This window comes from Caloenas nicobarica, chromosome 11 (assembly GCF_036013445.1).
Source record: "Caloenas nicobarica isolate bCalNic1 chromosome 11, bCalNic1.hap1, whole genome shotgun sequence".
In the NCBI taxonomy this organism is placed as follows: Eukaryota; Metazoa; Chordata; class Aves; order Columbiformes; family Columbidae; genus Caloenas; species Caloenas nicobarica.
Genome location: NC_088255.1, coordinates 4,522,087 through 4,549,551, shown reverse-complemented (window position 1 = coordinate 4,549,551; position 27,465 = coordinate 4,522,087). Strand labels below are relative to the sequence as shown.

Sequence of the window (27,465 nt, the reverse complement as noted above, 5' to 3'; positions counted from 1 at the left end):
AAGAAGGAAGCCTTCAGCTGGTACAGCAGCAATCATGACAGAGAGCAGGGCATGGGGAATTCGCTTGGCTCCTGTACAGAGCACAGGGGCTCCAGCTGAGGAGCCGGCCAGGCCGAGGAGAGCTGGGTGAGAATGGAGGACGGGGTGCAACGGGAGGTGCATCCAAACCGGGCCCAGCCGCGCTCCGCTCCGCTCCGCTGGGGGTGGCCCCGGAACCGCTCCCCGCGGGCGCCGCCCCGCCGGGAGGAGCCGAGCGGTTTCCCGCGCTTTCCGTGCGCGAGGCAGCCCCGCCCCTCCTGCGGCTCCTCCCGCGGCCGCGTGTGGGCGCCCCGGGGAGCGGAGCTCCGGCACTGACCGCCCGGCCCGGGGAGAAGCGCCGGTGCTTATGGCAACGTGGCAGGGCGCGCTCGGCCTCGGTCTCCTCTGCCTGCTGCCGGCGGCCGGTGAGTGCGGGGCGGGGGGCGCCGGGTGCTGCGAGTGGGGGGATCCGGCCCTCATGGAGCGCTGGCGCGTTCCGGCGTCTCCTGCTGAGGCGGCTTTTGGGGGCTCTTTCCGGGCGCCTCCGGGGTGGCCCTGCCGAAGCCCCGGGCATGGGGGAGCCCCAGGCTTCGAGCGGAGACCCCTCAGCTCAGCCATCCCGGCGGTGGACGCCACCGGCCCAGCCGAGGTGAGTGGCCGGGCCGGCGCCTCTGGTTTGTCACAGGCCCCGGGGTGGGCAGGTGATCTTCACACCCGAACAACGGGTCCTGGTGCGAATTGGGTTCACTGAGAGAAGGTTACGCTGGAAGTGAGGCAGGTTTGTGTTCGTACCAGTGTGTCGTTAGCAGCAATCAGTGCCCCAATAATGACTGCGTGGACCCATCTAATGAGAACTGTCTACTGGTAAACCTGAGGTGAGGACGGGGAAACGCCGGACCACAGAGCGGCTGCTGGTCGCTTTTAATGCATCCCATTAAAACCCTTCACCTTTTTGCCCCCAAGACAGTAAATTTTAGCCCTTTAGGGCAAGATAATATAACTACTTTGGTGTTAAGTGAAGATATTGCGTAAACAGCATTGCTTATTTAAATGTATTTGATATTTGAGTTTGTTCAGAGCTATCAGATGCTGACGTTGATAATAGTTGTTTTTTTTCAGCAGCCCTATCTGCGACTGTATTGTTATTGTGCTTAAAGGAGAGAGCGTGTGGTCTTCCTCAATTTTGTCATGTGATGAGAAAAAGTAGATGTGATCATAGAACTTATCAGAAAAGGAGAAGCACTCTTGATATTGTATGTGTCAGTGGCATTGCTTTATCTGATGGATCAATTGCTGCACAGACGTGTGCAGGAAAGGTGAATGTGATCTTTTATGGATATGCAAGAGGATGTTTAACTTGGTCAGAGTAGTAAAGGATCACAGTTTGTCTGCGAGCTGAGCTAGAGCATGGCTGAAATGGTCAGAATTTTATCTGTAAGTACTTCAAAGGGCAAGCATCAGAAAAATGGTTCTTTAAGCTGGTTTACAGTGATGGTGCTGATGCAGCCGTAAGTTAGAAGTTTTCGTATTGGAATGGTTGGAGACCTTCAGTGGAAATAGTCTAGCAGCTCTGCTCTTGAGGTGGAACTCGATCAGTTTGGTAAAGGGTTTTTGTGATATTGATTGTGTGAAATCATCAGTTTGCTGTTCTGCAGGACAGGATGAACCCCTCAGTAGCAGGTATACCGAAAAGGAGGTCATTTCTGCCTCCCTCAGCTTTAGCCTTCATGTCATGCTGTGTTGGGTGTACACTGTACCTCTTCTGAGGAGGTTGAAATCATTAATGTGTCAGAAAACCAATTGGGAAAAAAGTCCCACAAGCCCCTAGTTGATGAATTGAATCAGTTAAGGAAGAGTGTCATAGGTGCCACAGCTGATGGAAAAGAGAGGAACAAAGTTATTTTATTGTGCTGGAGGGAGTAATTTTGTTGGCTGCCTTGTCTTGTTTGTAATTTCAGAAGGTATTTTGGAATTGGTTTAGCTACATCTCATTTCCTTGTTGGCCATACGGGAAGGAGAATGTTGTCAGGTGATGTTATGTGTCTGCAGAGGGAAAATTTAGTGAATCAGACAAAACCGTGCATAAACACATTAGCAGAAGTCGTGGGGTATTGGTACAGAAGTTGTTCCTCCTTGCTTGTGTTTAATGAACCTCCACATTTACCCCCTTAGAACTTTTTTTTCCTTTTTAATGTTGGCTGAAATATTCAGGTATGTCTTGGTGCCAGAGAGTCAAGACTGAGTTTTCAAGTGGCAAAACCAGTTTAAATGTTCCAGGAAATACCCCTTACTTTTCTTCTGAAGGGACATAATTTGTTGTCTTTGCCACTTCTCATTTGCTTTCTCTGAACAACTACACCTGAAGTAATTTGAGCTTCTCGGATGGAATGTGGTTTAGTAGCAAAACATCACAGCATGTTTTGATAATGTGATAGGAAGGAAAATGAGGAATAGAAACCAGCTGCTAGCAGCATTTATGACTGAAAACTGTAATGATACTCTTGCTAAGGATTCTTCTTGGGAAATGCTTTTTGCTTAAGCTTTGGGAATTTTTTTTTTTGGTGACAGTTGGAAGCTTTTAGTGTGCCGTTCTTACATTGCAGTCATTTAGGCTTGAGAGGGCAAAGAGAGAGAGAAAACAGCCAGTACTATCCAGAATATATCAGACCAATGCAGTGCTGAAAAGTGTGCCCCAATAAACCCATCCTAGTACGTGAACATCTCCATTTCCTTACCACTGTAGCTGCACTGGTTGAAGCTTGCAGTGGGAGGATGCTGCTTGACCAATTTTAATCTTTGGAATCTGTGTTTTATGACATCTCTGGTTTATGCCATGGATTAACAGGATCAGGATTTTCTGTGAAGTAAACAAAGCAGCAGATAGAAACAACCAAGTCACGTGGAAATCCAAATCTACAGTGAATGCGGTTGTGTTGCATCTTCTGCATTGAGTCAAATAGCCAGGAAAATGTATCATTTTCTTCTAACTGATCTTAGGGCTTGTGTGGGATTTCTGACAGGTCTGGCTGGTCACGTTGTGCTTTGAGTCTTTACAGTAATTTGGTAGCCACCAGCAGATGAAGTGAAGGGAATATCACCAGTATCTCATCTCAGTATATTTGCATGCAGTTTAGTCCTTTATGTCTGTGTGAACAGTTGGGAAGAGCTACTTGATGAAGATGAGACACTTTGTGTGCAGGGAGTAAGTAATTTGCCTTTGCCATACTCTAAAGAAATAATTGATTTGTAAGACCTAACTAACATACTTGAAACATAGTTAAATGTTAACCTGACTGGTCAGTATGAGAAAGAGACTTTATATTATTATTTCTTTAGTTACTAACTATTGGATTTTATCTTTCTTGCAGTTTTGGGTGAGGGTTGTCTGCAATATATTGATCGTCATGGCAAGACACAACCTGCAAAACCCTGTCCTGACTTCTGCTGCGGAGATTGCAGGCATCAGTACTGTTGCTCGGATGTGTTCTTGAAATTTGGTGAAGAACAACAATTTCAGTGTAATCTGCTTGGTGGAAGGTATGAGGCAAACTGAATGTATGCAGCAGGTTATAATTCTATTCTCAAATGACAAAAATATACGTTTTAATGGTTAAAAACTCACAAAGGGACTCTTCAGCTCTGTATCTGGCTGTATCAGGGATCTATATTAATGCATGTAACTAACCTGTAAAATGGAATGAGGTGGGCAAATCGATGCGTGAACTGGTGTGTGTTTTCTTTAGCATTTTCAGATACTTTTGGCCTATTTAATTAATCTTTGAGAATGACAAAAATTACTCATTCTCTTTTTAATGTGCATTACCTTTCATAAGTGTTTGGAAGTTAGCCAGATACTTCAATAAGTTGTAAATTCCATTTTTGAGATGAATTCTCTTACTACAGGACCACTGACTTGAGCAATGGAAATTACATGCGGGTTTTTTCGGACCCTGATGATGACATTCCTGGCCCCAGGTAAGGCATGCAAAGTCTCGGCTTTTAAAATGATATTTATTTGCAGGTTCTTCACTGTGCAACTAATACATGCTCATAGAAAATGAAAATGGAAAAACTGATTTGTGTGTTAAGAATGTGAAGCACTCGAACTCTGTGTACATGTAGGGATACCTGAAGCAGCAGACATGAGGAAAAGGTTACATCATGCTGTTTAGATCACAATGATCGCTGTGTGTAATAGTCAGTGTTATTACTGGAGGGGAGGTTGTCCTCTAAAGCATTAGCACGTGTGCTCTGTAGTCATAGATACTGACAGGTTATGTCCAGAGTAGCTCAGTAAGAGAAGCTGCTTTTGTTTGAAGCATCTCCTTGCTTTTTAGCATCTTTTGTGCTTAGTTTTTGTCAATATTTCTTGTTCTATTTCAAAGTAAGTTCTTTTAAGCTTGTGCGTTACACTGGTGATTACAAGGCTCCCGCTGTAGAACGTTCCTATTTTTCACAGCGTGGAAGACCGCAGAGCGCGGACAAAGGTTAATTCTGAGCTATGAGTATTTGAGATATCTGCGTATATTTGAATAACTCCGGGGGTCACGGAAAAGGGGACCCGCGGAAGGTGCGCGGGAGCCCCCGGCCGTAGCCGCCGCGCCTTTAAAAGGGGGCGGGGCGAGCGGCGTGACGTGCGCGGGGGCGGGGCCGGGCGGCGGGCGCGGGGCGAGCGGCGGCGGAGGCGGCGAGCATGGGGTGAGCGAGCGCGGCGGGCGGGGGGGCTCGGCGGACCCTGCGGCATCCGGAGCCTTCAGCCAGCGGGGCCGCGGCAGCGACATCCCCCCCCGCCTCCTGGGCTGGGGCGGCGGGTGCTCGGGGGGCCGTGCCCGTTCCGTGGCACAGCGGGCGGGAGCACCCACCCGCCCCGGGAGCTGCCCGCGGTGGGAAGGAGCCTCGCCGCGGGCTCCTGACGGCAGCGCTGCCGTGGCAGGGCCAGGGCATCGGTGTGAGGAGGGCACATGAATGGGGTGGATCCTCTTTTGGCCCAATAGCCTTCCACAAGGTTGATGTAAGGAATATTTTGGAGGAGGGATGGCTGGTCTCTGCTCGGCTGATGGGCCTGTCTTATATATCTTCAAATGGTTCAAGTACAGCAGGCGTGAGCCTCATCTTGCAATCAGCGTTCACTTCTTGATGCATTTTTTAGTAGAAAGATACGAAAAAAACTTCCATTTCCCATCTTCGTGGCTATATAGTTATTGAATCTGTGGGAGTAATAAAGGTTAAGTATAAAGAATGTAATAAGTATTTTTCCATGCTAGCAAGCATAGTTATTAAAAAACACAGAAAATTAAAGAAACAAAACCAAATAAATCTGCACAATTGTTAAAGGAATTGTCACCAAGGCCCACAGTCCATAAGGGTGCATTTGTAAATGACAAAAGTCACTTAGGAAGTAGCAGCTAAGTTGCGTTCGTTATCTTTGTTTTCAGCTGTGGAATGTCTAAATAAAGAGAGAATCACTGATGTCCTTGAGAAAACGGGTCATTAATGATTTATCTTTTTTCCTTTCAGTTACATCACAGCTTTGAAAAAATAATGTGTTGTGCAAAAGCCTAGACTTAACATCAGCCTTGCTTTCTGGTTAGGCAATTTTAATAGAAAGATGGTAATTATTCATGAAATATCAACCTTGAAAAACTAACTGGTTGTGACTACAGGGGAAAAACCGCATCCCAGAACTTTCCAAAGTGACTAATGACATTAGGTGTTCAATTTAGAATGTTTCAACTGTGGGAACTGAAGTGAGTAGGACTTTCTGTGACTGTGATCAGTGGAATGTCAAGTAGATTTCTGTTTCATTACAGACTTTGCCCAGATTTTTGTGTGGTGGTGGTGTTTTGTTGTTGTTGGGGTTTTTTTTTGTTTTGTGGGACTTTTTTGTTTGCTTTTGTTGGGTTTTTTGTGTGTTTGTTTGGGTTTTTTTAAGCATGCAGTAAGCTGTATTCCTTCTGGAAGAGTTGTCCCTAGTTTCTGCCTGCAAGGTATATTCCACCCTCTCGCTCCATGCCAGTTTTTTCAAAAGACAGGTTTTACATTGCTTCTTGATAATTATGTTTAATACTTTACTGTCTGGAGAGGAGGGCTTGTGTCAGTTGAGATATTTCTTTGTATCTCCAGCAAGATGAGCTTAGTCTTTAAAGAGTTTATAACAGGAGGAGAGGCAAGACAAAGCAACTTCCTTTTGTGCCCTGTTCTTTCTCATGAGTTGCAAATCTGCCCTTCACAGGGGGGAGCTGATGGTTTCCTGGCATTAAGGGTCGGAAGGCATTTAGTTCCTCATTCTTGCATCTTGCTTCTTCCTACATTGCTACCGCTCTGGCACATTGCTCATAAATCCTGGCTTTTAAAGAGAATTTCACCTCTCTGAGGGCTTGTCACAGACTGCATGAGGATTTGCCACTGGGCTGAGTAAGCTGGGGTGTCTGTTCTCCCTGCTTGCAAAACCTGCCACAATTATGCTTTCATTCTGTGCGGCAGTGTTAGGGAAGGGTTCATGGCGGTATGGATCCTCTTCCTTGTCTTGTCTAGCTGAGGAGTTTTTAGTTTGCTTGTGCTTTTGATATTTTGTTTGCCATGTTTATCCTGGGGTCTTCTGCAGAAGTCCAAGTGGAGAAAGCACCAGGTTTTTTTAGTAGGTTTCTTTTCATTAGTATCCTTTAATGTTAATATCTTTCAGTATTTAATATTGAGTATCGAGTGCTGTTGAGGTGCTTTGGGTAACCCCATTAAGTGTTGTTCACAGTGCAAGCAGTTCATGTCCTATAATCTTTTTTTGGGTGTTTTAAAGACAATAAATGACATTCTTCAGAGCATCTTAATAATGTACTTTCAAGTTCTTGGAAACATTGTACTTCCCAGACACTGCATTTGGAAGCAAATATAAGTATTTTAGGAAAAGTATAAAAGTCAGCATTAACTCAGATTTGGGCTTTTTCCATTGTTGCTTAATTCTTAAAGATCATTCAGAACTTTTAGGCCAGAGTGTAGGCATAGATTTCATACCACTAAACTTGTTAAATTTGCCACCTTTTTTCCTTGCATGTAAGATGACCATACACAATTTTTTCAATTTCCACTGGTAGTGAATGCATTGTGGCAAGGATTTACTATTGGAAGGTGTTTCACTCTTTTTTTCCATTTTAATTGGATTACCGAATTCTCCCCTGCTTTGCTCTGGTTTCAAAGATGGGTTGTGAGTAGTAGAGTTAATTTAGTTGTTCTTCCCCTTTCATTCTGCAGTATATAGTATTATTGCTTTAGGAAACTACAAAAAGCAGAGCACTGATTTACTGGAACCACAATTGACATAACTTGGCATTGGTAACATTGTTGTTTAGCCTTGGTGTGCCAATTTTACGATAGTGACTCTTACTGGAAAAGGAGATTAGATGACTCATATCCACAGTTCAACTAATTGTGAAGTTTTGGGTGTTTAAAGAGGTGGAGCAATTCAGAACATCTGTATCAAAGTTACAGAAGGAAATAATGTAGCTGAGGCAACTGATAACAGTTTTGCTAAGCAGAAATCATTCTGATTTTTGTCTTGGGCTGGTCAATGTGTTGTCTTGTCTTGGTTCTCCTTTTGTGACGTGGACACAATCCATGTCATTCTGCCCACCTTTGTTTGAAATGCAGCATCTATAATAGTCTACTGAACTGGTAAATGTCTAACTGGGAAAGATGTGATAATCCGAATTTGCTGCCTATCAATTTAGATGTTTTTAAGCATGTTTTCTCTGTAGACAAAGTAAAAAACACTCTGATATTGAACTAAAATCCATTTCTCCTCCTCATCCCCTATCACCGTTACAGACTTCAGTTTACACTTCATGGTGTGTTTGGGTGCTTTGGCATCTTTAATAGGTTGTCAATGATAAAAAAAGAATTAGGAAGATTATTCCTTGGAAAAGAACTTCTAGAAATGTAAGCAGTCTCTATTTAATGAGCAGAGGATTTGTTTTACAGTTTTGGTCCATAATATTTTCTGTAATAAGTGAGTTAAACTCCATACAGAGCCTATTCTATAAGGCTTGCATTCAGACACAGTCTAATCTCACTAAGGAATGTAAGCTTCTTGTCTAGAAACAACTGAGATTTGGATTGAAGCTATTGAAAAAAAAAAATTGTTCTATGTTTTTGGTAGCCTGACAAGTAAATATAAGCTTGTACCATTTGTAATGGTAACATGCATTGTAGAGCATTTGGTTTTGTGTTCACTGTCTTCTCAGTGAAGAAGCTACTTAGAGCTGACAAAGCAGTTGTGAGTTGCCATTAGTGAATTCTCAGCTGCCTGCTTTAATGCTTGTGTAGGTTCATTTCCTTTGAAACTGAGATGGAAGGAGAGATTGAAAAATGCTGTCACAGCTCGAGAGACAGATGTGCACAGTTGGGTTAGTGTGTCCTTCTAACTACAGAAGGCTGTTTCATGGCAAAAAACAAGACAACCTGGCCTAAATGTGCAAAGACACAGTAAGATTAATCACTTGGATTATGTTCAGGAGTTCATTTTTCTGTGGGTGTGTACTTCATTGACTGTACATACTTACTGGAGTAGAGTGTTCCCTTTTCTAACGCTGTGGGCTTTGCTGTGCCTCTCCGCAGTGTAACTCTGAAAACAGTAAATTTTTAACATGTTGGCTCTGGAGATAGCTTGTCAAACAGCCACAGGCAGGGTGACCCTCAAAGAAGGATTCTGTAGCCCAAGAAATAAGAGTCCAGTGCAATTGTGTTTTGAGTGCAAGATGTTGTCTGGGATGGAGGGGGTTCAGCGCAAGCTGAGGTCTGGAGTTTGCCATCAGCGCTCAAGGGTTTGCTACTCTGAAATGGTGTTGCCAGATAGTGAAGAGATTGCATTGTATATACCTTGCTTTGTATATTTTTTCATTGTTATTATTGCTATGGTTTATCTTTTCACTTTTGCTGTTCCTTTAAACTGTTTTTACCCCAACGCATGGGTTTTGCCTTTTGTTTCCTGATTCTCCTCTCCATCCTGGCAGGGGAGGAGTGAGCAAACAGTTGCCATGCATCTAGATGCCAGCTGCAGCTAAGCCAGGACAGTCCTTTTTGGTGCCCAACGTGGGGTATGAAGGGTTGGGATAATCACAGATCTGACCAGAGTGTGTTAAACCAAAATTCGTTGTATGCATTTATGAATTAGTTAAGTAGTCCCTGTTCACAATATTGTTTTGCTTGCCCACGTGGCTGTGCTATCTAAATTCTTACATGCTCTATAAATTCCTGGTGGTGCTGTTTATCACCTCTGGGAGAAGAATTAGTGTTATCATATTACTGTCCTCTGTAATATTGACTTATGATATGACAACATCTCTGACCAAATGGTGAAGCTGGGATTTGTGTATGGGATTGTTGTCATTTCCATCCCTCGGGTACCACCTCTTGGCATTGATTAGTAATCGCACCCAATCCATGGGGAAGATGGGGCTGGGGATACTTCCCCCCACTCTTTCACCTCCTCCTTCTTCGGGTTATGTACAACAGTGTTTGAGAATTTTTAACACCCTGGGCATGTTTAAGCCAACATGCTCTCATTGCTATGTCTCCCGAATGTGTGTCAAGTTATGTTTAGAGTTACAAAAGATTTTTTTTTGTTTTAAGAATATCGCTCAGAGGTTTGTCCTGAGACTGGATGGTCATGGGTGGCATGGCATCTGGGAGAATATAAGCAGGTATATAGCGGACTTCTCACCTGCAGTGGTTTGGAGCTACAGGACCCTGATGAAGTGATAGACTATTTAGAAGGAAAAGCTGTGGCTGTTCCTAAGAGGCACGACTTACCACACTGTGCTGGGCCCTGGCCAGTATCTACCCAACACTCTCTACTACTGTGTAGCACCCCCAGGGGAAGGGAGGGAGAACAGACCGACAGGCCCTGCGGCTACTCCCATCCTCTTGCCAAATGTTGCAGCTACTCATACCCAGGTGACAGGCACTGTGGCTACTCAAACCCAGGTGACAGGTACTGCAGCTGAGCCAGAGAACCAGCCCGTGTCTGTATCAGTTGCCCCTATACAGAAAAAGAAATACAGAAAAAAATCAGTTTGCTTGGTGAGGAATGATGATGAAGCAGGGTCATCATGAGAACAGGAGGAAGAAGCAGAACAGGAGATAATCACTGAATCCCCATCCCTGAGTGAGGTGTGAGATATATGAAAAGATTTCAGCTGCTGTCCAGGCAAGCACATTGTTACCTGGCTGCTCCGATGCTGAGATAACGGGGCCGGTAGCTTGGAATGAGAGGCTAAGGAAGCCAAGCAGCTGGGCTCCCTGTCTAGGGAAGGGGACATTGACAAGGCAGTTGGGAAAAAGACACAAGCCCTCAGCCTCTGGAGGCACCTTCTGTCAGACATGAAGGTGCCCCTTTAAGGAAGATGTTCTCTGTCACCCCGGCAAATGGACCACCGTGGGGAGAGGTATCCAGTATCTTAGGGAATTAGCCATGCTGGAAGTGATTTATAGTGATATTAATAATGAGCTGTCACCCACGGATCCAGATGAAGTCCAGTGCATGCAACCCATGTGTCAGAAGTTTCTACAGAGTGCACCATTGTCGTATGCCAACTTATTGGCAGTAATGTCCTGGAAAGAAGGTGAGGGACAAATGGTGGATGAATTGGCTGGCCAACTCCAGCAATATGAAGGAAGCCTGTGTTCTTCCATACAGGCTTGCATCTCAGCTGTGGAGGAACGGCCAGGCATGCTGAGAAACTGTCCCAGGAGCTCCAGTGATTTGAGGATAAGTTCTACTCCCCACCTGTACATACCAGTATCTCAGATATTAGGAACAGGTGTTCCTTGGCTCAAGAGAGAGGCTATAAAGGGTACACACAATGGGGCAAAATATGGTTTTATATGCATGACCATTGGAGGGGACATGAGGACATGGGATGCAAAACCTACCTCAGTCCTAGAGGCACGGGTGCATGAGTTGTAAGGAAAAACAGGGGGTTCTGCCAGGAAAAACACTGCTCCAGTTTCCAGTGGGCAGTTCTCCAGACAGAGTAGAAGAGCTGATCTTACCTCTGATCCTCTTGAAGGGACTTCAGATTCATTTTTACTAAAAGTGAGTAGTTAATACCATGACCAGGACTAGAGGGCCCCTGCCTCCAGCCAGGTGAAGGAGAGGGACAATGGGTTTATTGGACTGTGTGGATTCGATGGCCTGGTATGTCAGGCACACAAGAGTACAAGGCTTTAGTGGGCACCGGTGCACAATGTACCCTAATGCCATCAAACTGTGAAGGGGCAGAACCCATCAGCATTGCTGGAGTGACTGGGGGATCCCAGGAGCTGACTATTAAATGCTGAAGTGAGTCTAACTTAGAAAGAGTGGCAAAATCACCCCACTGTGACTGGCCCAGGTGTTCTGTGCACCCTTGGCATAGACTACCTCAGGAGAGGATATTTTTAAGGACGCAAAAGTGTACTGCTGGGCTTTTGGCATAGCAAGTGTGGAGACCGAGGACTTTAAACAGCTGTCTGCCTTGCCTGGTCTCTCAGAGGACCCTTTTGTTGTGGTGTTGCAGAGGGTGAAAGAACAGCAGGTGCCAGTTGCTGAGACGACAGTGCACCAGAGGCAACGTCACACTAACTAGGACACTCTGATTCCCATCTGTAAGTTGATTTGTGAACTGGAGAGCCAAGAGGTGATCAGTAAGACGTGCTCACCCTTCAACAGTCCCATGTGGGCAGTGTGGAAGTCCAGTGGAGAGTGGAGGATAACAGTAGACTATTGTGGCCTGAATGAAGTCACGCTGCTGCTGTGCTGTGTGTGCTAGAACTGGAGTCAAAGGCAGCCAAGTGGTCTGCCACAGCTGATACTGCTAATGCGTTATTCTCAATTCCTTTGGCAGCAGAGTGCAGGCCACAGTTTGCTTTCACTTCAAGGGCGTCCAGTACACTTCGTTTCCTCATCCTCCTTGCCATCCCACTGGGTATGGGGAAAGGAGAGTGAACAGTTGCCATGGGTCTGGTTGCCAGCTGCAGCTAAACCACAACACCCAATGACCAGAAGGGCCAGTTCCCATTAAGAACATATGTAGGCCAACATGTTACGGTAAAGCTGCCTTCCACTGGCATTGTACCCATAAGGTTGGCAAAGCCTAGAGGCCCATGTGCCTGGGAAGGCCTGGATGGGAGCGGGAAGACCCACCACATGAGTGCCCGATGGATAATCCCCAACTTCTAACCCTAAAGTCCAGTTTCAAAGGTCTGAGGCCTAGCTTTATGTTTTCTTACAGGGCAGGACATGGAGATGTAGGTCACACTAGTGCTCTTACTGGTGACAGGAGTAGTGACAGATACAGACTACAAAGGCTTGGAGGTCTGTGTTGTATTCTGAACATGTCATTAAAGATCCAGGATCATCTTGACAAACTTGACAAGCTGGCTGAAGAAACAAATTAAATTGCTGCTGCATTGAGACCAAGCAGGTTAGGAAAGGTTTTCAGTATGTTTGGGTTTTCTCTCTTGGAGTGGTTAACTAGTTTTCCCAGTGATTATAGTTGTAGTTATTATAGGTTGTGTTGTAATAAGTTGTATTAAGCATCTTGTAATTACGTCTATATTAACTGGAGTATACTCCCTTGAAACACATATGAGTGATAGACATCCTATTGCAACTGTAAGATAATTGAGGAATGGTAACCCACAGTGTGCTTTAATGCTCATCAAAACTGCACTCCCTTTTAACCTTGGGAAGCAAAAGATGACTGCACCACTCTGAAAATAGCAAACTTTTAACGTACGGGTTGACTCTGGAGAGAGCTTGTCAAAGCAGCTGCAGGCAGGGTGACCCTCAGAAGAGGGTCTGTAGCCCAAGAAAAAGGAGAACCCTTCCTGGAAACCATGGTTAAAAGACCATGATTGTTATTTAGTAGGATCTATGAAAGTTTGAGCGTGTGGTTTCCAGAGCAAGCTCCAACTCCGCTGGTTTGCATACTTCCATAAAGCAGCCATGACCTGAGGTGTAGCCGGATGTGTTTGTGATAGTGTGTGTTGTAGATGTATAGTGGGAGGAGAACAGATGTCCTGTTAGGGAAGGAGGAAGATGTCCTTAAAATGCTTAGCCTTTTAAAACTGCAGTTACAGTGTCTTCTGTGAAACAAATGAGTTTCATTTCAGGAAATTAGCGATTGTGCACACATTGGTCTCTTGACAAAGTCTATTTTTATTAAAAAACATTTAATACCATTCATTTTTAATGTGGTATTTCTCTCTGTGTTTACTAGCGTGATCTCTGGCTCTCAGTTCCACTGAGAGGTAAACTTAAACTTCTATTTTTTTAAAGTTATGGAAGGAACCAGTCATCAAAGTCACTTTGACTTTTTTATGAAGGCCTTGTTAATGATGAATACCATTTAAAAGGAGAAGTAGTGGTCGGCCAGATGTGACCTTCCGCTGCAGAGGTCTGTTCTTATTTGTGCAATGATAGATTTTTTTTTTTTTTTTTCCCTTGACGATCCTCATTGTGCTGGATGAGTAATAACTTCTCCTGAAGAGAGGGAGAGTGAGGCAGCATGTCAGTTCATAGCAGTATGGGATAATTGATTTACCTGATTTAAACTTCGTCTTTCTAACTTTCATGTATGTGATGACATGTGAGCAATGTGAGTAAAGAAGAAGGTGTGTTTTGTGTAAGAGCTGGGTTATATGGTAAGCAAAGCTGGTGGGTGTAACCTACTCTAAACTTCCTTTGCTTGCAGTTTCAGTGTGTTTGGCAAGTCATACACCAGGTTGCAATTTGCTAGAAAAAATCCTTTTTAAGAAATTATTTAAAACTTTAACTCTTTAGCCAAGCTAGTTCCTAATTAGTTGCTTAAATCTGCTTTCTAGAATTAGTGTAGTTTTAACAGTAGCAAATTCATAGTATTGCAGATGTTGTTGAGGTGGGGAAATTTTCTGCAGTACTTAACTATTTTTTTTTCTGTTAAACTTGTTCTATTAATTCCATAGACCACTTCAGAGAAATCCCTCCCATTGCCTTTATTTTAGTCGAAAATTTCAATTAGAGTGAGAGGTAACATGCTGTATCGTTTAAGTGGGATAATAACAGTAGGAGGGGAACTGACTCACTGTGTTTGCCTTAAATGTCCATGCCTATAATCAGTCTACATTCTCTTTTTGCCACTGAAGGAATATTTTGAATTTATTTATTATCTGTAGAAGCAAGAGCTTTGTGTTTTGTTGAAGGCCAGTTTTTATGCTGAGCGTCCAATGGACTTGCCTGAAATTGTCTTGTGACCTGCATGAAGCTGCAGTGTTAATTCTTGCACCATTGATGAAATATTTTAGTCCCGCTGAATGCAGCTCTGAGTTTTTTCTCCTTGTTATGTGCATATTTTTAATGTACCAGTTACCTATAGCAATTATCTGTCTACAAAGTGTACAATAGCATATTTCCTGGTAAACTTCCTTGGAAAGTTGTATTTTTAGTTTGCATTACAAAGGAATTTATGTAAATAGACATATTTAGTACAAGCGAAGTGTTCATAGACCAAGAAGAGATGCTTGTATACATCCTCCGTAATAACCTGCTAGATCGGGGTGTTTGAGTAAAACCACAGACTCCAGGAAGTTCCCTCCCTGCCACTTTCTCATACAGGCTGTTTAAGAACCTGTTACATGTTACTTAAAGAAATCGAGATGTTAGCATCCTTAAAAAAAAGTAGTAATTAGCTTTACTTCCAGTAGGTCTTTGTGTATTAAATTGAAGTTTATTATTTTGGGCTTAAAGTAACCCACATCAGCTTTCCATTTGAATGAATATGAAAAGGACCCATTCAGTACATATTTAGCAAACTTTTTCTCAAAAGACTCTTGCATTCTCTTTTTCTGTAACACTTTTGCAGTCGCAGGGCTTCTTGGCTTACCGTGGCGTTGCTGGTCACGGCAGAGCCCCTTGTCCGATGCTCAGGATCACTGGGCTGTGCTCTGCTGCTCACGGGGGATGTGGCTCAGGGTTGTTCAGGCTGCAGGTGAGCAGAGGTGGCTCAGGGATTGTATTGGGGGGGCTCCTACTGTGAACTTCCCTTCTTTTTGAGGGTACCCAGAAAGTACTATGGAAAGTTGCAACAAGTTTTACTGTTTTTCAGTGGCACTTAATCGGTGTCCATGCTGGAGCAGTTTAGCAGTTTACAATTAGTGGTGACTTGAGCTGGTACCACACCGGTGGGTTAACCAAAATTAAATGAAACCATTTTCTTTATGTTAAGGAGCTGTCTGTGGGCAGGACCCTCGGAGGGACACTCACAAGTGCTAACTGGAGTTAACATTTGTCTGAAAGACCAACGCAGATATCGCCGTTCCAGTCCACGCTTCACTGCTTTGCATGGCTTCTGAAATGACTTAGTTACTCAAACCTGCCAGTCTGATGAAACTACTGAAGATTTCATAACTTTGAAACCGTGCTGTTCAATCTGAGTCTTAAGCTGCCTGTTGCCCACCACAGGAATCACTGGACCCTTGTTTCTTAGACACTTGATCATGCAGAGTTCTCATTTTGGGAAGGGTAGCCCTGGGTTAAGTGGCTGGAGCAGGCCATAGCTGGCACCAGCAAGTAGTGTGATTGCACCCATACTGTGAGGCTTAACTCTTTGGTGTATATTTTAGTTGTCCACATGTGCTGAAGCTCCTGCGGGCCAAAATCCAGCTGTGCTAAAATAGGCTGGTCAGTCTATCGAGTGCTAGTCATGCTCGTGTTTTCCTGTGAGTGTTAACCTCACAGGAGTTTACTTTTTGTGTAATAGTAAATGTTGGTTTTGAGTCTCCAGCAAAGTGGTTCTTAGGTTTTGAATCTTCATGCTAAAATATTAAACTGAGGAAGTGTGGTGTTTGTAAAGTTATAAAAACTAATCCCTCTGAAAGACTCTTAGGAAGTCATGTTGCTTTTTCTTTAAAACAAAACAACAACAAAAAAGTTTATTTTCCTGCTAAGCTTTAGAAGCAGTATGTGGCATTGCATGGCTGTGACTAAAATATTGGATTTATGAGATCACCGTAGTCTGGGGACTTGTTTGGTCATGCCCTATACCTGGGTCAGGGCAAGTCTGGACACTTACCATTCTGACGCATTTCTGGGAACTGCATCCTCTTCTGGAGCAGTAAAGAATGATACGCCTATACTCAATTTTTTTAGACTTTCAGGAGTGGTCTAAATTATCTTCTGAAGTCTTTCCAGACCCCACCCTGTGTTACAGCCATAACTCAGTATTTGTAAATGTTTGTTCTTAAAAACCAGCCATGCTTTGGAAAAGGACCCTGCCAACATGTTTTTTGTAGCATGGAACAAATCTTGGAATAGATTGAAACTTGCAAAATAAATAGGCTGCTTAAACTATTTTTTTCAGAACTAAGTGGTCCTGTTGTTGTTCATTTAGCTATTTTTTTTTTCTTTTTAGAGACTAGAGTTGCAGTGTACACTATTGTAATGAATGCATAGATAGGCAAAAACTTTCTTTACAGCAGGGCTTACAAAATGTCTCCAACTTAAGTGACTCAAAATATTGATGAGGTTTTGAAATATGTTACTGAAATTGAAACTTGGATATTTTAAAAGGCCTTAAATACACTCACAGGATTTTAAATTTTTTTTCCACTTGACAATGTTTAAGATTGAGAACTCTCATATGAACAACTGCCTTGAGAATTAACTTCTACAAATGAGTTCGATTCTCTCCTTTTAATATGTCCATTGCATCTCATTAAGTACCGAAAAGGAGTAAAACAGGCACCAACCACAGAACTCCCTTTTTGTGAATTCCTACAGGTTTTGAATAATTAGAAGGCTGTAAAGGTAAGGTGAGCCTGTGAGGAGTGCTCCTTACGCTTACAATTTAGTGCTTTCCAAAGGTGAGAGAAGAGAGGTAGAAGTGGAGCAGACCCAGGAAAGAGAGAGGCGGTGGTAGGAAGGGGCAGGGGGTCCTCTCTTCATATTCACTTTCTCATGGATTTTATGAGAAGCTGCAGTTTATCGTTGCTGCAGTAAAACTGCTGTTACATTTGGTTTTGTTCTCAGTTTTGTTTTCTATTAAATTATTGGCAAAAGTTAGCTGTTCTGTGAAGAGAAGGAAGCAGGAAATGGCAGTGAACGAGCTCAAGCTGTTTATAACAGTGTGTGCTTTATTTAGAGCCTATGGTATATATCATGTGGGAGTCTGGAAACCCATTCAAACTGTGATGCCAGAAGAGCATTCTGATCTGGTGCTGTGGCCACCCTGACTTCTGATGTTTGTTTGCAGAATGCAGAGTGTAAAGTGTGGGGGGTTTTTGTTTTTTTTTTTTTCTTTTTTCTTTTTCTTTTGGTTAACCATTCAGTGGAAGAATCTTTAAGCTACAATCTCTCATGTCTTTTCATTTATGTATAATGCTATATATGTGAATATATTTTTTTCCAGGTATTTTAAGAGTCTTTTTAGACAGATTCATCAAATGAAAGCAATTAAGTGAAGTAACAGTTTTATTTAAGAAAGGAGTATAGGCTTTCTAGAGTTAGCACACTGCGAAAGTGTCTTAATACAATATCTGGAGTATCTTACGACCTGAAGCTTAGATGGTTCACTGAGTAAAATATACTGAGCACCATTCTGGCCTCACTTCAGTAACATCTTCTATTACTGTGAGCCTTCCTGCACTTTCCTCAGCAGTTTCACTAATGGGATATTACTGAATATTCAGGAAGGGGTGCTCAGTACTGCTGGGGCAGTAAAAAGACAGACATTATTACAGTAAGGTAGTGCCTGACCATTCAGATACTCCAAAAGAGTATTGCTAGTTTTGATTATCAGTAGGAATGGTTAAAAAAAATATTGCAGAGCTCCACTGTTGAAAGAGTGATGCAGCAAGTTGATAGCACACACTATTTTGTTTTCCGTGTCACGCTGCCTTCTGCTGTTTCAATATATTAGTCTGCATGAGCCCAAGCACTGGCAGGAGAATTATGCTTCTGCTCTAAAGCAGCTGATAAAATGCCTGCAGTAATCCAGTTGTGTACACTCCTTAGAAAACTCTGGGAAGAACTAACTCCCATCTGTTGTTTCACTCACTGGGCTGTTTCTGAAGGCTTATAATTTGGTCAGCAGTAATCAGTGTGTTTCAGTGGGTAGGACTGAATCATGGTGTTTACACACACAAAACCGCACTCTGAAGTGTATACACTTGACACACCTGTACTTTAAATATGTGTCTCCATTTAGCTCTTTAAAACACGTATGCAAAATGTCATCTTGCTGTGGTCATGTCATTTTAGCAAAGACACAGACAAATGATGAAAATGCACAGGGTATCTCTAACAACTTGATGAAAATAACTATATGGTGAGCTTTTTTTTCCCCTGAGCTTTGCTTTTGTTGCTTTCCTTATTAGAGATAGTAAATAGGCAATGAGAGATGTGCTTCAGTAAGCAGAAAACTTTATTACAAACAAGCAAATGGAGCCTATGCTTCAAACTGACCAGTGTTTATCTGCTGGTGGCCGGCTTGGCTGTGGGTGGGCTCCTGCTGTTTTCTCTCATCTTTACCCAATTCAGTTGTGATATGAGAAGGGCGCTCTGCCAGTTTGCTGCTGTGCTAGTTTATTTAGGGTGAGTAGACATTGCTCCACTTTATCTGTTTTCTCCATTTCTCAGGTTTGTTGCCAGCCTCTGCTAAAGTTCAAAGCAGTTCATTGTCTGTAGAAATGGAGAATTCTAACTGTCCTTGTCAGGCCTAATCTCTTTCCTTCACACAATAATTTCTTTCCTTGGCATAGTTCACTAGCAAAAAAAGTGTTTTCCTTCTTTACTGGGGAAAAAGCCCAAGGAAGAACCTTTGGTTATCTCTGCTAATGTTGCTTGGTAATAATTGTGTGTAATGGAAATATTAACTTCCCTAGTGAGAGAGCTTTCTCAGGTTGATACAGAAGGCAACAAGAGCAAGGAAAATGCTATTGGCACTCTGAAAGCAGCAGTAATTGTAGTTAACATTGATTGTCATGCAGTTTTTAGAGGTGTCTGTAGATTGTTACAGGTGTTCATGCTATTGCTTGCAAACATTGCAATCAAGATGGTTACGTGTAATGGATTAATCCATTGTGCACACTTCTCTCTCTCTCTTTCTTCTTCAGTGCGTATATGTATTCCTATAATTAGTATCTAATATGGACCCCATATAATTGATCTGAATTCCACAGGTCACTCTTAAATCTAATCAATTTCTGCATAAGCAAGTATTCAGCTTGTGTTTTCAAACCAAGTTGATGGATGTTTGTTGGCCTCATGGACAGCAGGCAGCCTGTGTTTCAGGATGCGATATTATTGTGCATGTTTATCTCCCCCCTTCCCTCCCCTCCCCTTGAAATTACATTTGTATCTTCCTTTCTATACCGGGCTTGAAAGAAAAGATATTTTTGGATGGAGATGAGCTGGCTCTGAATTTACTGGGCTGAAGTGAAACTAATGCTCATGAGGAAGGGGGGAGCACTTAAACACAGTGTGGTTAGGAATGCATTTGCATGTGCAACTGAGGCTACTGTAAAGGTGCAAATAAACGTGACAAAGCATGCACACATCTTTACGTTTTTCAGCTGTGTTGCAATCATCTGTTTGCTTTCCTGGCAGTGTTTCTGACCTGCCTTGTGTGACTTCAGGAGGCTGCAGCAGTTCCTGTTTCACATGTAAATGCTTGGGTGCTGTGACTGTAGGCAATCCACAGCATCAGATTGAGTACTCAAGGAAAAATTCCATAGTGTTATATTTAGCACATCACAAAATCAGTGCACAAGTTAGTTACAGTTAGATAAAATTGTTGCTCAGATTCTTGAAAGAGATTTGAACCAAGCTTTTTCTTCTAGCTGTTGCAGAAAGAGAGTAAAATTGATGGAACCTCTCTTAGGGGGAAAAAATGCATTTTAAATTGAATGTGTTTTATATGTCAATGCTTATGTTCAGTGTCCAGCTTACTGAGGGTTAAGTTGCTCTAGAAGACTCAGGTGAAATCTTCCAAATTTGGGCTAAGGATAATAAAGCGCTTTGCCTTCCAGTGTCGTTGATGCTCAAAACCAATTTTCACATTTGATGGCTGTTTCATAGCCAAGTCAAAATTGCTGGAGGTTCCTGAGATGTGTAATATTATTTAAAGCTGTTAACAGGAAACTGAGTGGGAAAAAAACCTAAAGAGTTCTGTAGCCAAAATCTCTATGAAGAAGCAAAAACAGGATGGATATAAAACTGGTGCTCTACTCATTATTTTAGAACTGCTTATTCGTTAAACCTGACTTCCTGCAATTGTTCCCAAAACTGATGCCCGGTTCATTTTTTAAGAAATAAAAATGCTGGGGACTTTGCCATCTATGGAAGAAGGGTTTTATTAATTTCAGCCAGCAGGAAACAAATCATGTGAATTAACACTTAAAGGAATTGTCACTGGGCATTTAATGCTTTACAGAAGCTTTGCATCTGCCTCCATCATTTGATACTCACTATAAAGGTTAAAGCTGGTGTGATTTTTGGCCCTTGGTGTGATCTTTGGCCCTTCCATACGAGGTTTTTGTGGTTTAGCAGTGTTTCTGTCTCCCATAATGTAATGTAACGTACTTGCTTTTGCAGTAAAGTTGGCAGAATTTCAGATCTTACAAACCTTGTGAAATGTGGCTTCTAAAGATGCCACGTGTCAGGGAATAGAACACAAGGAACCCACCAAGAATCTGCAGTGTGGAGGGGTTTGCTCAGTACTGAGATCATCTCAAGGTTGGGCTGGGAGCTCTTACGAATGTGCCAAGAACTCGCTGTCACCCCAAGGTCTGGGGCGCTTCATTTCAGACATGCCTGGGTGTTCAGAGCAGTCCAGTAATGCCTGGAAAATCAAGTCATCAAACTAGTGGTCTTGAAACTTTATCGCTGTAGCCTTTTGGAATGCATAAAGGGACACAATTACACTAAAATGACAAGAGTTGCAGTCACACTAAAACAAGAGGGATCAGAGACTCCCGTTGGATCCTTTTCCCGTATGGGTGAGTGTGTTCTCTGTCAGGGGCAGGTCAACTCCCTTGCAGACCTGACCTCACCTGGTGCTGCATTTAACAATTGATTCTTGTTTGAATGCATGAAGTAGGAAGAGTAACACATTGGAGGAGCAGCAATGTGTTTGCTGCAGAATGTTAGGTTACGTTAAAGAGTAATAAATCTGTGTGAAAGACTCTAACTACTTCTGGTGGTATCTTTTTTGCAGTTTTGGAACCTTCGTTGCGATTGGAATTGGTATTTTTGCGGTGATTGCAGTTACTCTTATTCTGTGCCTCACCTGCTCATGTTGCTGTTTGTATAAAGCATGTCGAAGACCACAGCGTAAGTACCTATGTATTTTTTTTTTCTTTTTCATATATTTGAACAAGACTCTTTTTTTTTTTTCTGGAAAATTGTGTTCCTATAAAAGGTGAAAATAATTTTGCATTACATCTCTGCTACAAAACTTGCAATATCTAAACATTAAAAATCAGCAGTTTAGCTGCTTCAGAATGTGAAGTTGCACAGCAATGTTTTGGAATATTTTTGAAGCATTTAGAAGGTCTCTTTCCCCACCCCCTTAATGTGTGGATTTTCAGATTTTTGTGTGTGTGGTTTTGTTTTGTTTTTAAGTAAGTGGGGGATAGAATTAAATTCAAATTGGTTCCAAATCTCTTAAAAATATACCTGAAAAATACACCACAGGCCTAGGACTGCAACAGTGCAATCTTGAGCAAAGTCTATAATTGTAGCGTAAACAGGAAGGAGATCTTGAAAACAAATGATTGCAATTTATTAGAAAGTGTTAATACTGTCTTCTTCTGGTAAAAGAAATGAACCAACGATGCAACATCAGCTCCTACCAGAACTGATGAGCTAATGTGTATTTGCCTTTCTGACTCTTATTTAAAGAAAGACGTACTAACATGTGGATGCATTAGTGCATAGACAACACACAAAAGGAAACTCATTTGGGCAATCCTGGTAGGAAGCTCCTTACCTAATAAAGGAGATCTTTGTCACCTTAATCCTTGAAAGCCGATCACATTTAAAAATGAGCAGTTTTTCCAGTCTCATACCAAATGATAGATCGGTTGGCTGCAGGATTGACCTCCTGGTTTTTGAATAGTCCGAGAAAAAAATTCTTTGCTCTTTGTGGTTATGAAACAAGGAGGTAAGTTGGCTGCTGTCCCGGCATGCAAGGGCTCTCATTACCAGCGAGACCACTGGTGGGATAGTCAGAGGCACACATTTCTAAATCTTTCATGGAACTTCAGAAATGAAATTACTCAGATTTTGAAGAGAGAAATTGATCTGAAGAGAGAACATTTTGTACACGACTGCTGTTGGCTGTCCTGGGTGATCTCCTACAACCACCAGCACTAACAATGTTCCTTCTGCTTGTTTGTAGCTGTTGTCACCACCACGACGGCCACAACAGTGGTTCACGCTCCCTACCCCCAACAACAGGGAGTGCCACCCAGCTACCCGGTCGCCCCGTACCAAGGATACCAGCCGGTGGCCATCCAGCCACAACCGGGCATGCCGGCAGCACCCTACCCCGCACAGTATCCCCCCCCTTACCCCATGCAGCCATCAGGACCCCCAGCTTATCATGAGACGATGGCAGGTAAGGCAATGCTGGGTATTCCTTCATCTCTGAAAGAGCTGAAGAGGCAGTCGCTATGGAGTCCATCTTGTATTACTTACATTTATTATTTTCTGTGACTATATTAATGTAAATGTAAACAAATTATGTAAACCTGGGGTTATGGTGGATGCTGTGATTCATCCTTGCTGAAACTTCCCCATCACCATTTCTGTGTTAAGCATGGCAAGAGGAAATGTACCTGGAGATGTATTGGCAAAGCTTGGTGGCGTATCAGACTGTCAATGGATCCAGTAGAATGTTTTACTAATTCAGCCGAAATTTCATACTAAGATCAAAGTCCAGTTAACATATGTATAGTAGTTGAGTGTTTCTACATACCCTTTCTAATCTAATATTTGCTAGATGCTTCAGTCTATACACAAATGGCATTTTCCAGTAGTTCATCACTATGTTTATAGAATACAGAATCTCTGATCAACTTCAGACAAGTTTGCCGATGACAAGCAGTTAGAATTATCGGAATCTTTTTTCTTCTGCTTTCCTTCTTTCACAGCATTGTTTTCATGCAGCTTTATTGTTGCTCTGACTAATTCCCACTTCCGCTGGGAATAGCTGTTTTCCTGGCTGTTCAGAGGGGCCCAAACTGGGCTGTTGTCTGTCCCAGGATCTTCACCCTCTCACAAAACACATCGTTCATCCTTCTAAGTAACAAGCAAAGCATGGTCCTGAATAGTAGACACTGCCCTTAGGAAGTAACTCTCATGACACCTCAAATGTAAAATGGTTGTTCATGGTCTTAAGGTAGAAATTGCACAATAACAATGTGCAAACCACCCCCCCATGTAAAACACTGACTTGGCAAGCCTGTTGACTTTATTTTTCTGTTGTAAACTCTAAAGAAGCAGTGGGTTTTATGGGATTACCCCTAAGCATTTTGGCTTCATCTCTATCATGTGAGGGAACCAATCGGCTTTGCTTCTCCTGCTCTCTGGTTTCTCAAACTGTCGTTGGTTTCTTAGTTCGTGTTTCCCCCCCCCCCCCCTACTCCGGGAAAATCTTGAAGCACTTTCCATGTTGCCAGCTGAGAATGCCTCAAAATGAGTGCTTTCCTTTATTTCTCTTGTCTGTTAACCAAAAGGTAGTCTCTTAATTAGGTCAGAGGCAAGGGAGAGAATACCTGCTCTGTCACACAGGAGCCAAACCCACTCACTTTACAAGGTCAGCGAAAGATAAGCACATCTGTACATTCCAGGGATCTGATCAGGTGCTGTGTTATTTGAACTAACTTGTGTTATTTAAGACACCTGAAAATGAAGAGAGCAGCTTGTCTCAGAATACTAGAAAATAAGGATATCTTCTGAGTGATACAGTATTTATGTTAAACTCTTTAATGTGTACTCAGTTAGTGGTGGGACACTTTTTTTTGCTGTTATTTTACTTTTTTAATTAACTCTGTGACACTTCCCAGGAAAGCATTCTCTCTGGAGGAATCCTGAGATGCTTTCTCTAGCCCTTTGCCCAGTGGTTTATTTTCACTTCTTGACGTAGTATAGGTATATTCTGTTGTCTGTGGATCTCTGACTTCCACTGGCTGTTTTTTTTGACCAAATCCGTTCCTTTTGTTGTAGACTATGTTCTCCCCAGAGGCTAACCATGTTCTTATGGCTACCGTAATACACATGTACACTCAACCATTTAAAAAAAACCCACAAGAACAAAGGGGTTTGTGATCTTTCTTTTGAAATGTGCATGCTTTATGAGTTTGCACAAATTGTTCTTAAATCCAGTTAAGATACTAGATTGAACGTCTGTGTGCTCGAAACAGAAATTGCCATTATAGATGTAGAATTCGGAATGTAGATTGTACAAATCTGCTTTTTCTTGTGTTTTGTTTTTGCAGCTGGTGCTGGAGCACCGTACCCAGTCAGCCAGCCCCCCTACAACCCTGCTTACATGGATCCTCAGAAGCCCGTCTATTGAAAAGATCTTCTACTATGCTTCTGCATACAAAACTTTTTAAAGTATAATTTGTGCTGTTTACACTGTGCACCTGTAGTATATTTTTCTGGAAGACAGCAATCTTTTTTCTCAGTAAAGTGAAAGTTAATTCAGTATTTTTGTTTAAATGTGAGTACGAGGAAGGAGTATTTTTCTTGCAAAGGTTTTTAATTTATACCTCAAGCAAATACAAAAAGGTATTTTGTTCTGTATACAATGAGAAGAGCATTGTCAGACACCCAAAGCTGTAGCAATCTTTTGCACAGTATTAAAACGTAAAGACTTAATCTCTAAGAAACTACTTGATACATGTTATGTATGTTCTGCCTGTTTTGAAGCTACTATTGTTAGGTAAGCTACAGTGTAATACATTTCATTTACCACTCAGAAGGGAATTTTCCTGTTTTTGAAACACATTTGCCTTCAGTAAGGGGTAGCAAACCACATTTAATTGTCTTTGGACTAGTTGTGTTTTTCTATGGTAAGTAGTGTAAGTTGATGATTTCCTTATTTTCTTTCCTAATTTTAAGGCTTAAAAACTGTGCCTTTATTGGGTGTTTTCTCAGGCCGTTTTAATTTATAGCTAGAAATGAACAACAAAACCAAACTCTCTGCCACTTAGTAGGACAAACAAACCAAAAGCTGAAAACCAGATGATTCTTCATAAAAATTGTTGGATGAGTATTTGTTGTCCAAGTATTATTGGACAATTTACTTAAGTTGTATGTTGTTGATGAGTTTGGAAGAAAAATTAGCACCTTAATCATACGTTAAGCAGAAGCTCCTGTCAGTGTTCAGTCCTGCCTCATCACAGGGAAGGAATTTAATTTCCAGGAGAGATGTCAGAAGTAGATTGGGGTTTTTAAATGCTTAGAGTTTGTCACTGCCTGTAGTGAGAACCGCAGATGGCAGGAACCTGGGGATGACAGATCTTTATAAACTCAGTCTTCATTTGAATACTGGTATGCAGGGGGGATCAGAAATCCCAGCTCAACACACAGGAGAGATTAAACCACCCTTTTCTTCAACATTCCCATAAAGCTGAGCAGAGAACGAGAAGTCAGGGAAAGGAAGAGTGGTAGGATCTGGTTACAGCAAGGTAAGGTATGTTCAACAAGGTAGTGCTTGCAGTCATGAACCGTCCTGAGACATCCCCACGACTATTATTGCTGTTTGCAAGGCTTTTGGCTCTGTACACCTGGTATTGATCAAACAAGTCATGATTTTTTTTTTAGTGTACTTTACAATTCTATCTTTCCTAACATTGAAATATAATGTGTTATTCCTCAATAGAGCTATCTAGTGTGTATGTATCACTGTGACGTAATTGGTGAAATAATTTTGACATATCTCATACTGGTTTTACTTTCTTAGAGAGGCCATTAAGCCATTTGTCCTGCAATTCTACATTTGGGATGTGTTACTGTTTGAAAAACATAGACAGTGGCATTGTTTTACCTCATGATGGATGGAAGCTGCTGCTGTCAAAGGCAGCCTTATTTCTCTTCCTGATTTTTTTTAATGTTTATTTCTGGGTTATTCCGATTGTTTTTTTCAATAAAGTCTTCAAGGCATTTCAGAAGAAACTCGTAGAAAGTTTTTTAGTGTTGGGATTCATGACAACCTGTGCCATTGTGTTACACTTTTCTAAGAGTCTTAAAGTTAATGGCTAGAGTACAACCGAAAATGGACAGTGTCTTCTGTATGGGGGATTGTTTCCCTAGAAATCTGGAATTTTTATGCACGGGAGGGTGCTGAATAACTGCAGAAATAATTCTCTTGCTACAGATTGTACCCTGTGTGTTTATTTGTATAAGAGGGCTGAGACTTCCAGCCTCCTGCGTGGATGGAGTCCAGCCGGTGAGGTGCAGCGAGCGAGCAGAGCACAGGGACAGTGTTCCCGTGTTGGGCTGTGTGAGGTGGTCACGCTGCACCTCTCCTCCTTTCCTCGGTCCGTTGTGACAAAGTGCAGAGTTTGTGACACTGTTAGTAGGGTTGTGTTTTGGTTATGAAAGGAAAATCTGCAATTTCACAAGAAGTTGGCTCAATCATCTGCCGTCATCCCAAAGGAACAGGTAGTAGGAAAGCAAAGTGTCAACAATAACAGAGGTCCCCAAATCTGAAGTTTTCGTGTAGATGTACCAAATAAATTGCCCTGAACCCCACTGTATGTGAAGTGGTGGGAGGAGATGAGGGATAGGCTTAAAGATCCTGAAAATTTATACCTATCCTTCAGTGAACATATGCTAATAACTATATACAAGTGAAGAGGTGAATCATTACTATATGAGGAGCTACTTTAGTTGTAGTATTACTAATTCAGTTACAAAACTCTCTGAAAGAAAATGGTTCACTTTCCTCACTTCATAATTGGAGCACCTGACCAGACAGATCTCTTATTGTTAGTGTATGAATCATCATTAACAATGAGGCATAGGACCAAATTTTATTCAGTTGTTGCCATGCAACCCATTGAAACTTGTTTTATGTGGTTGAGAATGGAATGATTATGGGAAAGATGGAGAAGTTGATCCATAAACTTTGAGTTGAAGCACTGCTGATGTGTCACTCCAAGTGGCCATTGCCTTCGCGTTGAGTCGATTCTCCACAGGGGAGGGGGAATGGAATTAAAATTTTAAATGTCGAAAGAGTTATGTTCATTTTTTAAAAATTCTGTAAGTGCCTTTGTTTCAGAAATGTTTTGTGAAATTAAGTACAGTAGAATACTCTGTACTGAATTTACTAGATAATCATTGTTGATTTTATTACACACTGTAACCTAGCTTTGTATTTTGTTTTGTAGTTTAAATATAAGTATTCAAAAGAAATGGCATAAGCT

The 27,465-nt window shown here is 42.1% G+C and overlaps 1 protein-coding gene across 2 annotated transcripts; it reads left to right on the top strand.

Moving 5' to 3' along the window:
* The first annotated feature begins 342 nt into the window (after nt 1-342).
* Nucleotides 343-27,465, top strand: SHISA5 (shisa family member 5). Of its 2 annotated transcripts, XM_065642630.1 has the most exons (6): nt 343-443; nt 3,387-3,555; nt 3,922-3,993; nt 21,243-21,358; nt 22,428-22,646; nt 24,529-27,465. In XM_065642630.1, the coding sequence occupies exons 1-6, from the start codon at nt 386-388 to the stop codon at nt 24,606-24,608; spliced, it is 714 nt and encodes a 237-aa protein (XP_065498702.1). In that variant the 5' UTR covers nt 343-385; the 3' UTR covers nt 24,609-27,465. The 2 variants fall into 2 exon arrangements, with proteins under 2 accessions (XP_065498702.1, XP_065498703.1); XM_065642631.1 differs by lacking the exons at nt 343-443; nt 3,387-3,555; nt 3,922-3,993 and adding an exon at nt 4,682-4,716.

Excerpts from the sequence above, each read along its gene's own strand:
- SHISA5 (XM_065642630.1), top strand. The coding sequence starts at position 386 with ATGGCAACGTGGCAGGGCGCGCTCGGCCTCGGTCTCCTCTGCCTGCTG. Across the intron at positions 3,556-3,921 it reads TGTAATCTGCTTGGTGGAAG|GACCACTGACTTGAGCAATG; the intron begins GTATGAGGCAAA and ends CTCTTACTACAG. Across the intron at positions 22,647-24,528 it reads TTATCATGAGACGATGGCAG|CTGGTGCTGGAGCACCGTAC; the intron begins GTAAGGCAATGC and ends TTGTTTTTGCAG.